This window comes from Toxotes jaculatrix, chromosome 4 (assembly GCF_017976425.1).
Source record: "Toxotes jaculatrix isolate fToxJac2 chromosome 4, fToxJac2.pri, whole genome shotgun sequence".
NCBI lineage: Eukaryota > Metazoa > Chordata > Actinopteri > Toxotidae > Toxotes > Toxotes jaculatrix.
The window spans coordinates 9,701,256-9,713,832 of record NC_054397.1 but is presented as its reverse complement, the minus strand read 5'-3'; the positions used below and the strand labels follow the sequence as shown (position 1 = coordinate 9,713,832).

Below are 12,577 nucleotides of genomic sequence, written 5' to 3'. Positions count from 1 at the left end.
AAAACATCGCCATGTGAGCGGTGAGAGTGAAAAGTAAAACACTAAAGTTGCGGACAGCGCAAAATTAACTCATCTAAATGACCCCTGTCGCACTGTTTTTGTAAAATATTGACTGTAGCCACTTTAATCTCAACACATCTCTGTAAAGTCAAAATTCTTTCCTGCTCACTGGAGCGCTGCTCAGTGCTTTCACTGAGGGCTGGAAGCTGTATTGCAGCTGTCTACGCTAACTGCTAACACTTTTTTTGTTTGTTTGTTTTACAGCGTTTGAATAGTACAACACGGTGCTAGCAAACTCACCTGTCTTGAACGCTAATTTGAGATCAGGAGAAAGCAGCCGTTAATTTTGGAGTGACACGCGCATCAAAGTCCGGAACTATAAAGTCCAGCACGAGACTTATTTTGGCAACTACCTGTCCAATCCCTAAGTAATTTTTGCTTTAAAGTTGGCAACACTAATTGACATGCTGATAAACTAAGCTGCTGTTTTCCCGACAAAACACTGTGCTTAGGGGTTTTGGTGGTTTTTCATACAATAAATGTCAACATACGTTCTTCTAGCTTGGGAAGGCTCATACTGTTGAGCTGCTGCCTCTTCCCTGCTGGCTGGTTCATGCAAAACAAACCAATGAGAAAAAAAAGGAGGGGGGCGGACAAAGGAAGCGGATTCCGGTACGGAGAGCGTATGTTGTCAGGAGGAAATGGTATGCAGCTACGCCTGGGCTGTGCCTCCCTCTGTCCCGTAGATAGCATCACATCTGTTTTTATTTACACACGCACAACAACCCGTTTTCAGCCGGAACTCCGGTCTCTGGTTCACTTATTGTGGGAGTATCTTTACCCGGTATGCCCGAACAACTCAGCTAACGCGGTTAACGGCTGACGATGGCTTCGGTGCGGATGGTCGGCAAAGTTGCGGCGAGACTTGTAGGAAGTCTTCAGCCGCTTCAGTGCGGTCTCAAAACTACTGGTCCGGCTGCATTTCTTCAAAAGGTAAATGAATCAACTAACTAACTGATTTAATTCGGCGTATGTTTGCTATACTACCGTACAACTATTTGTACGGTAGTCTGCCGGGCTTTGGTGATGAGCTGGCTTCCTACTTTCTGATCAAAACACTGTACTTTGGTGTACTGTGCTGTTTCAATAGCTAACTTCAGTCTTTTGAGAGCACTGCGCAGGGATTGATCTCCTTTTTTTCAACTCTCTACTTTTCTGTAACAGCAGGCCAAGTTTAAGACTTGTCTTAAATCCGATGTAAACATCAGAAAAGAGGACATTTTTTTTTCACTTTGTGTCCGATTGAGGTTTTTATGACCGGAGAATGACACCTCGCTCTCTTCTGGCTCCAACTTCTGTGTCCTGCTATTTGCATTCAGGACATTACTGAACAATAAATTATTCAAGTGCATTATTACCACGCCGTACAGGGATTTAGGTATTCTAAACATGTCCACGACTGTTCATCAGCTTTGAAAAGTGTGTAGGACCGATCAGTACTGAACATGATCTCATCACTAAAGCAGTGCTCATTCAATTACTCCTCCGAGAAAGCTGTTCCGTCAGCCATTTGTAGAAAGAGACCATGAATAGACTGCTAGATGTAAACTTTAAGTAGAGACTTGCCTCACCCTACACAATCCCAGGAGACATCAGTGACATTGCTGTACTGCAGCCTCCAGTATGTTCAGCAGAAAAGTCAATATCTTATTGTATCATGTGTAAAGTGTTGTGCATCTTCAGGTGCTGGCCTGTAAATATTAGTACATTATGAATCCTAATGCCAGGGCAAAAGTCAAAGATACAAGGCACCTGTCAACACTGAGTTTTTTTTTTTTCATGTGGCTCTACTCACACTTTCATGAATGGGCTTTTAGATGGGTTAATTATCTATCTTTTATTATCCACAGTATTCCCCCCATTGCAAGACATAGGACAGCTGAGTCGTGAGCAGGCAAATCCCAACTGAGCGCCTCAAGTCTGTGACAGTGCAGGCAGCACAGGGCATACTGTATTGCTAAACACCACGATAGTCTTCATACTGAGTGAAAATTGATGGACAGATTCTGGGATTGAATAAAGAACAAATCTGTATCTGTAAGGCAAGCTGTCATGACTCAGTCCTGCATGCAAGAATGACTAAGACGAGTTTTATTTTTAGACTGGACCATATATAAAATCGGAGCTGCAGTTTGCAGTTTTCAAATGACATACTGCAAGGAAAGTATTCCCACAGCGATCAGCAGACCAGCAAATCCCTTTTAGCTTTCTAAGGGTACTGACACAGTGGAGGCAGCAATTATTTCACAAACAGAATTCATCTTAATGTTAGGTATGTTCCAAACAAGACATATTTTCACCAAAATGTGGTTAAGGTCATAGTTTTAGAAAAAAAAAACTATCTGAATCATATGGGTGGATTGCAGAGAAAGACTGTTGAGACTGTTTCTGATAAGTAGAAGTGAACAGATTTCAACTGATCTAGGTGGCAGCCAGTGAAATAGACAGGGGTCACTCCAGAGGTTCTGGAACAGAAAATGGAAATATGAAGTTCCTTGAATTTTGATCCTAAGTGTCTGATTAACTTGCAAATCCTTGCTAAATCCTAGCAGACATGGATTGAGTAGTGAGTAGATGATGGCTTAAGCTGTTCAGAATTCAGATACAATCTCAAATAAAATATTTATGTCACATTTCATTTATAAAATTGTAAAACTGGCCATTATCTGCTGAAGGAAATGGCTGCCTCCTGCAAAAGATTGAACCTATTGGGAGTTTGGCTTTTATGCCAGTAAGTGATGGTGCTATCAGTTAATTTGTTTGTATTCAACAGACAAAACTGTAATACTATACAGGTGAACACTGAGTGGTGGAGATTGAAATACTACTAAATAGGGCAGGAGTGCTTAGATAAATTTGACTGGCTTGCAGTATTCTCAATGCAGACAAGTGATATTGAGTTTGCTCTGCAGCGACTGCCAATTGTTCATTGCCTGGTCTAACAAGAACACATAAAAAGAACAGTGTGACATTTTGGGAAATACATTCGTTTGCAGTTTCGTTCCTGAGTCAAGGTAAGAAGATAGATATTAGATTTCATCTCGGAGTATCCAGTATTGAAAGGTTCAGGAGGGTAAAACGGACGAAGAAGGGGAAAGTGCTATTCCAGGTTCATCAAACATACCTATCATTGTGTTCAACACTGTCTTATTTTCAATGTATGTCACATCTATTGAGCAATAGCTCTATTCAAATGAGATACGGTTATTTTACAGAAAGTCATGAATTGCTCATCATGAAAATAAAAGGCCTAGTGGTGTTGTCATGTTGGTGCATCCTTTTAATTCTGCTCTGTGATTCTTGGATGTGTTGGTGACTACCTTGCTACTGGAACAATTCGGGAGAAAACAGTTTTGTCAATACTGTCAACATTTAAAGTTGGCATTTTGAGTGTGCTGAAATGATATATGCTGAAATAGAAACATATGGCTTTTATTCCTTAGAAACCTTAAACCCCAAAATGCCAAGATTTCTGAGACAGGCATCACTTTATCACAGAATGGAAGGTTTCATTCCAGCAAGCTTCTCTGCTTGTTTCTCACTGTCAAGAAAGGCCATGCCACCCGTATTGTCTGTTCTTTATTCAGGCAGCGTCCACAGAAATAGAATAGGACTGAATTCTTGATAGAAACACGTGGACATCACCCAGAGGGAGTCTTGTGTTTCAGTAGATGCCTAGATATTGAATTGTGGGCCAGTACTGCTCAATGAGGAAATTCCTCAAAAGAGCTATAGTGAGAGTAATGCAGTGTTGTTTGTTTAGACCCCATTTATACGTGGTATTAACTGAGGCATCTGACCATTTAGTGGTTAAGACTCTAGGATCATATAACCGCAACATTTTCAGTTAATTTTCAAACAAGGACTTTTATTGCATGTCATTCCCCTCTCTGCCCCTGTATTTCCTTTCTGCTTCTCCATAAGTACTTCTTAATCCAGAAAATTAGTTATCCAGTGAGCTTCTTGTCCTGATGTGACCTTGTGATGAAGCATTGCCTGGCATTGTGTGACCAGATGGGAAATATGATTCACACAAGTTGGCAGAGGCAAAGTTTTTGTGGCAGCTTTGCATTTTAATTCAGGAAGGGAAGTTGGTTTTTGTTTTTGGAAGACTTGTTTTTGCTTGTTTTTAAACCTGGATGTTCTGGACTTTTGCAAACACCACATGAATTCCTAAATCAGTGTCGCCATTTTTACCCCCATCTTTTCAGTATTCTGCTCCTTCATTGCATTATGCTTGGGCTGCAGGGTATTGCATTGCAATTAGGTTTGAGCAGTGATTAACTGTAAGAACAAAAGTCCTGCTCTCATGCTGTGTATAAATAAATAAAATTCCTGCCTTTGCTTGTCATCCTGCAGCACCCATTCTGGCTGCAGCGAAGACTCATATGAGAGGTTCTTTCAAACAGACAATTACCCTCTTCACATGGCAGAACAACTTTTTGGAAATCTGTCAGGAGCTTAGAGGCCCTTCTCGTTGGACCTGCTTGACTAAAGGCCATCTTTACATTCCTGTCACGCATTAAATAAATTTAATTTGTCTTTTTTTTTTTTAACTGTTTTTTCAGTTTGATTTTCAGTGTTATCCAAATTTTATCTGTCGTATTTGCATTAAATGTGCTATACAAAGACCTTGTCTTTCCATTGTGTTCATGCTGTCGTTCTGCAGTCGTCTGCATCTCACTCTACTTTCCCCTCGTCCTCTCAACCTGACTGGATCATTAACTGGATAGCAGAAAACAAATGCTTCAATGCAAATCATTTTCATGGTAGAGTGCTGGCTCAGTCATAATGTCAACAGGGAGTAATTCAATTTCTCTTCTTGGCAGTCTTCGTTTTTCACCCCAGCATTTAGGCCATTTATCACATGCATACATTTTCCTTTCCTTTGGTTCCAAGTCAAGCCTGCAAGATAATGTAAGTCATCCTGCTATGATTACATGTGTGTATTTTTAAAAAAAAGTGACGTGCCCTGCTCTTAGTGGTATCAAACTTGTGGTAAGAGTGGGAGGGATACCTGTAAGAAGTCTAGATGCAACAGGCCATAGCTCAGTTGTGACAGGATTCATAATGGAGTGACCTGCTGGGAGACTGCAGGGAAAATGAGAGTGCTTGTCATCATGTTAACCCCCGGTCACTGCTTGAGCAGGAAGCCAAGACCTGCTTTACTGCAGAAAAGGGCGATGGCAGTTTGTTACTGCTCAGTTTTCACACCCCATCTTCCCCATCCTCTCTCCTCTTTCCCTGTTGGCATGGGATAAATAAGATATGCATTGATTGAGGGGAAAAATACCTTCAGCCGATTGTTTCAAGAAAAAACGGTTGGAGGAAATTATTTGATGCACTGTTGCTCCCTGCAGCTCCGAATTGATTCCCAAAATGTGTGAAGGACGATGGATAGAAGCAACCTCCCGGAATATTGATTAGTTGTGTAACTGGGAAGTGTGTTTTGATTTGATAAGCAGACAAATGTTCAGTTGAGCAGCCAGTGGTGACGTTAGAGGAACAAGAGGAACAGCACAGCCCACTCCTTTCAGCAGGCTGTATGCGTGTCTTATGACATGACAAAGGCGTGATCTCCTGTTACTTGTGTGTTTGACATGTCTGGGCTTGTTCAAACAGTACAGTGTTTTGTGTGTTTTAATCATGTGTGGGTGGGTCTGACTTTTTCCATGAGAATAGCCCAAAAGAAACTTGAGATTATATATGTAATGCTAAGATTGGAAACTTCCACTTTTGCCTTTACTTCTCCAGTAATGGACAGCCCTCCAACAGGGACAGAGCCAATCTTTCGTGCATTTGTGTGCAAGCCTTGTAATCTCTGTCTGCCACATGCCTTACATGTTTGAACAGGTAATAAAAAAAACACGTACATTTAAAATTCACAGCAAAAAGGAACATGAACTGAAAGTTATTATACATTCACATGTATGTGTATCAGTATCACTAACATCTTTCTTCATGAATTTCCATTGTACATAATCCATAAACCATTTTTTTTTAATCTTACGCAATCTTGCTCAGTACCTGTGTTGATAAGTGTTATCAACAGAAAATGATAAAAGATTGTTAACAGTATTTCTCTTGGAGTTTAATCTGCCTACTGTGGTATTTCTAGCCATGTTAGCAGAGGGCTGGTCCAGATTAAAGTATTTTATTGAGTATTGTATGGATACCCATGAAATTTTATACAGACAGTCATGCTCCCCAGAGGATGAAGCCTAATGACTTTTATCATATTTCAGTATATTGACTGTAATTGTGAGTATGCCAGTGTTAGCATTTAGCTTAAAGCACTGCTATGCCTAAATAAGTACAGCCTTACAGAGCTGCTAGCATCGCTGTACACACTCTTGTCTGCACTGTTTGCCACTGGGTTCTAGGAATTTACAGCAGCAGTTAGATTATCCTCACAAGAGACGTAAAAAGCAATATTGCACTTGCTCCTTAGATGTCTGTCATTGCATGTAATGAGGCGTGGAAGCTCATCCACTGCTTTACTATAGTCTTTTTAAAAGTCTTCATAAGAAAACTGGACATAGTCTCTGTTTTTAGCTTCAAACTCAAAACTCAACTCTAGAGGTCATCTGTCACGTTACACTCCTCCCCTTAAATATATATAAATTGTGTTTAAACATATAAAATATTGCTTCTGTGAAGTGTAAGAGCATCTGTAACCGCCACATGTAGGTGAGAGAAGTGAAAGGGTCAGTATTTATAATGCAGTGTGCTACAGACAGCGTAATAACACAGGGCCAGGAGCATGACGTTGGAAATGGACTATTATTCATCACACAGCTCTGAAGCTACATTATCTGCCACAGTAGCCACGTTCTGTTGATTTAGAATGGGATTGGTATGTGTGTGCACAGCATATAAACTGCCTGGAGGCAGTCAGCTGTTGAACTGACTGGTCACTGATCTCACACACACACACATTCAGTAAAGAGAAAAATCGTCTGGCCTTGCCCTTGATGTTTAGCTCCGGATCTGCTGTTTTCACATTAGCAGGGAACCAATGCACAATGTGAGTGCAAATGTCAGCCAGTTCACTCCCCTGTAAAACTACTTTGACATAAAGTGTTTGCTAATGACATGGTTTATGCATTTTATTCCCCTGCATCTAGGGTATGTGTTGGTAATCAGCGCCTGCACCACTCAGTTTATTGAAGCGCTCTGGCAGTAGGGGTGGCATATAAAATGCTGGTTACCAGGCTGTTTAACATACTGGTAATGTGTTTGCTGTCTGGGGCTAACTATGAGCAGTCACAGAATAACTAGACTCGCTCCGGTTTCAGGGACAGCATGGTTATTTATTGATAGCCTATATTAAAATATATGCAGTAAGAAAGCACAAACTTGTCGACTACTAATCTACTAGAGATTTTTCAGTACCATTTACACTATAGCAGCTATCCCTTTAACTTCTTTAGGTGTATTAGGGCTGTGATTCTCAGCGTTTTTGGCTTGTGACCCCTTAAAACACACAGCTGACAGATTATGGCCTCAGTGTGGACATGAATTGTGAGCAGTAGACACAAACAAAACATATATTTTATTGTATGACCTCTCAGATGTATTGCAGATCAAGATGCTTCTTTTAAGTTACTGTTACCGTTTCAGATGTACTTCTCTTTTGTATTGCATTCCTCACTGTTTTTATTTAATGGGGTTCTTCACTGAGACAAAGTTGTGAGGCTCACAAGAGACAGATTATAAAAGAAACATCAAAATTGAAGCAGCAGAGGTTGAGATATTCAGACTGTTGGTCTCTTGAATGAGTCAAGCTGCAGAAACACTGGTTTCTACAATTTCACTAATCCAGATCCATGGCATCTTTTATCAGATCCTCTCTGCTTCCTAAATGCTCACTTCTTTCAAACCCCACAGCATCTGTTTCTACCTTAGGCTGTTCCAAATTTTAAGCCTCAAGCGTAAACTGAGATAACCCCACAAACAACACCAGGGTTTTTTTTTAAATTCAAATTTTGGAAAGGTCTCTCCAGAGAAAAAAAAACTGTGACCTGCCCCTTTAAATATCTATACACATTCCCATGGTTCATCTAGAAAAACCCTGTTTTCCACTGTCCATGGAGAGCTACTGTGCTGATGTGTAGGTGGTAAAGCTCAGTGACTGCTTTCTGCTGTATAATAATAACATCTGGAGATCTCACACAAGCGGAGCAGCTCAAATTTGTCTCACAGGGATCACTTTGTTTGGCTCTTTTTGGGATATGCAATATTTATAAAATCAGATTTCCCTTCATTAGCAAGCTAACAAAGCCTTGTGGTTAAAATTTGCTTGTAATCCTCAGGTAACAGAAACATATTTTCTAAGGTGCATACGCCCCCATGATGTTTCACCCTCTGATTTTAGATTCACTTGATTTTTGTCTTTGTGGTTCAGGTTACCAGTGAGGCTAAACCCTCTAGTCATGTGAACAGTTAGTCATGGCTGTATGTGAATGTTATTTTTCATATTAAAGCCTCTACTCCTAACCAGTGGAGTGTGAGGGACTGCATATCTGGCTTCTGCTTTACCACTGTGCCTTCAGGCTTGTCTTCTTTCTCAACCCATAAAAATGGACAGCTCCCTTGGTCCTCTTTAATGTGATATTGATCGAACCAACTCCCAGCTGGGGGATGATGGGGTGGGAGAGAGTGGCTGCCAGAACCCTGGTTGTCAGTTAGACAAAGATGTATTTAAATGGGACTTCTCTGACTCTCAGCTAAATAAGAAATACTGTGGAGGAATCTGTTTTTGAGCTTTAATGGGCCATTGTGTTTCAACACTTGGGTGTGGCTAATCTTCAGAGGTTTTAGGAGGAAACTGGAAGATGTAATATTGTGAATCATTACTCTGCTGTGACAGGGGTCTAACACGTCCACCATAAAAATTTGTGGCCTAATGCTAAAATATCTGCTTTGCATTAGGTCCCAGTGGAATTCCAAGTACAGGACAGAGAAATGCGGTCTGAAATAATGAATTGTTCCCTATAGATGCATTCTGCGTTGCCAGGAGTATGGAAGAGACTTCCAGAGGTCTTGCAGAGTGATAGTTCTTCGTACTGAGGGACACTTTGGCATTTCATTAAGCATTAAACATCACAGCCTAAATTCATCATCAAAAAAGAGCCGGTTTAATCTGCAGAGTCGCATCGTCAGCTGATCAGGTTACGCACTGTTTAGAAAGGGAGTGAACAGCATTTCAAAAGCCAGCAATTGTTACAGGAGACATTCATATTAGTGTAAAAGCAATCTCAGACCAAAGCCAAAGCACAGAAAACTCAATCGATGCCTGCTTGTTGGCCGCCTGTTTGAATGTGGATTTTTTTTTTTCAGATCCTCCTTTAAAGGAAGCTCTGAATCTATTTACTCTCCATTGTTTGCTGACACGAACGTTTACCGAGGGAGGGATGTACTTTTGAACACACAGGATAAACTGAATAAGCACGTAAAACTGTATCTTTATTTGTCTCTTTACTCTCTATATATACTATATTCTCCTGCCCTCTTCTGTCTTTCTCTTCTTAGGTTCAACACAGGCAGCCTCTACTTGGAAACTGTCAAGCTCTTTTCTGCAGTACACTTCCACCCTCCAGTGGTAATATGCTGTCACTACCACCACATGAAAATAAACTGCTCTATGTCACATGACTGCCCCTTTTTTTGATCTGTATTCCTGCAGGTAAGAGGACCCAACCCATAACCTTCTGAATGTTGATTCTTCTTGTGTTGCAGATGTGTCTTTGAAGTATAAATACGGCCGTTTGGTTCTGGAGGTTCCGTTGCCATCTAGGAATGAGAAGTGTCTGTTCTTCCTCAGACCCATGCTGATGAGTGTAGGAGACCTGATCGCAGATCTGCAGAGAGAGGACCCTGGAGCTACCGCTTCTGTTTTTTCCAAGGGTATGACACAGCACGTGTCAGCTATGCACATACTGGATTGACCACATTCTTCGGGTGTGGTCAGTCTGGTTTAACCATGTGTGTTTTTTGTTGCATCTTGGCTTGGCATGGTGTGTGGAAGCAGTGAAAACTGCACAGAGGAGTTTAGCATGATGCCTGCAGAATATCATTAAGCAAATCATTAACCCATTTTCACAACTGTAGCTACACTGCTATAAAAAAAAGGGTTTAAACAGTTAATCAGAAACAGTGGTGTGTCATTGGGGCTGGAGACAAAAAGTTTGACAATGCAAAAAAATCTGGGGGTGTGGAGTTATAAAGAAGTGAGCTTATCAGATTTCTCTGTGTTCTTCTTGTCTTGTTTATGCCAAGAGGCTCAAGGTCTCATTAGCCGCTTTAGCATAACACTTTTGACAAAGAAGAGGAGTCCATGGAATAAAAAAGATGATATGAATGGCTGTGTTTCTTTGATTTTGATCCTTGTATTCGTTTTTAACGTACCTATAGTCTGGCAAAGTTATGAGAGTGCAGTGCTAAATGAGTGGAGTACTCCTCCTATACAAGAATTTTTATATCTGTCTTGATCTGATCTGATCCACAGGTTGGCAGTCACTGTAATGGCTGATGCACACTCCATATAAATATGGCATGACATCATATTTACATACCTCTAGCGCAATTGCAACAGAGTTGTGTAGCTATCCTTGTTTGTCTGTAATGCAACACTCCTGCAGTGCATTTTAAGCAACAGGTGTGACTCTTATTCTCCTGACTGGAAAAACATGCTGTGTTTCATTTCTGTATGGTTTTGTAGTGACAAATAACTTTGTTTAAGCTGTAAATTACTGACGCCTCTCTGAGCAGTTTCTGTCTGAGGTTTACGTAGCTACGTAAAAGTAATCCATTTAACATTTAATTTTATTCTTACATGCATTTTCTGTCGCCGTTTTGGGTTTTTAGTGTGTTCATTTGTGCAGTCTGTCAGAAAACCATCTCTGCTGGGTGTTAAGTTACATGACTGCATTAAAAGTACTGAGTTGGACATTTGCCTTCTTTGGACAGATGGAGAGCGTGTAGCCAACACCACGCTGATAGATGCTCTGCTGGACAAGGACTTCCAGCTCGTCATCAACGATGCAGTATATGAAGTCCGATCACCTGAGAAGGGTATACACACATTTTTCTCCCAGCCATAAATAATCCTCATTTTACCTGGCTCTTAACTACACTTAGTCCTGCTGATAATATCTTTTCTCTCTAGGCGTGACTCATCTCACATTTCATTTCATTTCACTTTCTCATCCCCATCCACCTTGTTGTGCCCTTGTTGCAGTGTGTATGTCCAGTGAGCACGCCGTGGAGCTGGACGACATGAAGCATGTTGTGCATCTGCTACACACAGCACTCCACCTGCCTGAATACCACCTACTGAAAGAGAGGGAGCTGCTGGAGAAAATGGACAACCTCAAACAAGAACTCTCACCTCTAGAGAAGGTAGTAGAAGTGTGTCAAGAACTGCCACACCCTTTGGCTCTTTATCTTTTTAGTACAGTTGAAAAGATGACTGATAGCATTTCTGTTGTGTTAGTTCTACTGAACAGGCTTCTATGAATTGCCCGGTAACCTGTCTCCCTTGTATTATTGCCTGACAGATGAAGGCACAGTTGTCCCATACGGCAGAGTTCCAGACATCCAAGATTGTGTGGACAGGCATGGCCCTGTTATCTGTACAGGGTGGTGCTCTGGCCTGGCTGACCTGGTGGGTTTATTCATGGGATGTAATGGAGCCCGTCACTTACTTCATCACCTACGCAACCAGCATGGGAGCTTTTGCCTATTACGTCCTTACTAAACAGGCAAGTCTCTGGGACATATAACTCACTTCAGTTCTGTTCTCTTCCAGTTGGAGACATGAGCTCATGAACTCATTTAAAGGAATAGTTTTACATTTTGGAGCTCAGTGGTACAAATTCGTCTATATGTTTTCCTCCCCACAGTAACCTCAAACCTAATTTATTCTGTCCCTCAGGATTATGTGTACCCAGATGCAAAAGACAGACAGTTCCTGCGTTACTTTTATAAGGGGGCCAGCAAGAAGAAATTCAGCGTGAAAAGATATAATGAACTCAAGGATGAACTGGCACAGGTTGGTTGATTCCAGTTTTTATAATCCCACATTAGCTAAATCCTTAGCTTCAGGTAGAGACACTGTAGAGTCACGGTCTACTAATTGTTAGTAACGAGTGTTGTGTGTGACTGTGTTGTCTGTGTGTCAGGTGGAGGAGGACCTGAGACGTTTGAAATATCCAACTCAACTTCAGCTGCCACTTGAACAGATCCAACCAAAGCCATGAACGAAGCCAAGCCATAGAGAGCCATCAGTCACACTTCCGCACTCTGGAGCAAAAACTGTTTTTCTGCTTTAGTTTTGATAATGGCTCCTTTTTACCAGGAATCCATATCATTCTGTGTTTTGTTTACAATCTTGATAATGATGCCAACTATATCTTTCAGAGAGAAGGACTATTGAAATAAAAAGTATTTCCCCAACACTGGGAGAATCTCCTGTCTGCAGGATGTCTTTTTATGGAAATGTCAAAGGTATTTT

General features: G+C 41.1%; 1 protein-coding gene across 1 annotated transcript; it reads left to right on the top strand.

Annotated features, from left to right (window-relative positions):
* Positions 1-682: 682 nt before the first annotated feature.
* LOC121180241 (calcium uniporter protein, mitochondrial-like) lies at positions 683-12,547 on the top strand. The gene is made up of 8 exons (XM_041035465.1): positions 683-993; positions 9,595-9,664; positions 9,802-9,969; positions 11,032-11,136; positions 11,303-11,463; positions 11,622-11,825; positions 11,999-12,115; positions 12,246-12,547. Exons 1-8 carry the CDS (start codon positions 886-888, stop codon positions 12,321-12,323), a joined length of 1,011 nt encoding a protein of 336 aa, XP_040891399.1. The 5' UTR covers positions 683-885; the 3' UTR covers positions 12,324-12,547.
* Positions 12,548-12,577: the final 30 nt, after the last annotated feature.

Coding starts and splice junctions, on each gene's coding strand:
- LOC121180241 (XM_041035465.1), top strand. CDS start 886: ATGGCTTCGGTGCGGATGGTCGGCAAAGTTGCGGCGAGACTTGTAGGA. Junction 994..9,594: donor CGGCTGCATTTCTTCAAAAG/GTAAATGAATCA, acceptor TTCTCTTCTTAG/GTTCAACACAGGCAGCCTCT. Junction 11,826..11,998: donor ATTACGTCCTTACTAAACAG/GCAAGTCTCTGG, acceptor TCTGTCCCTCAG/GATTATGTGTACCCAGATGC.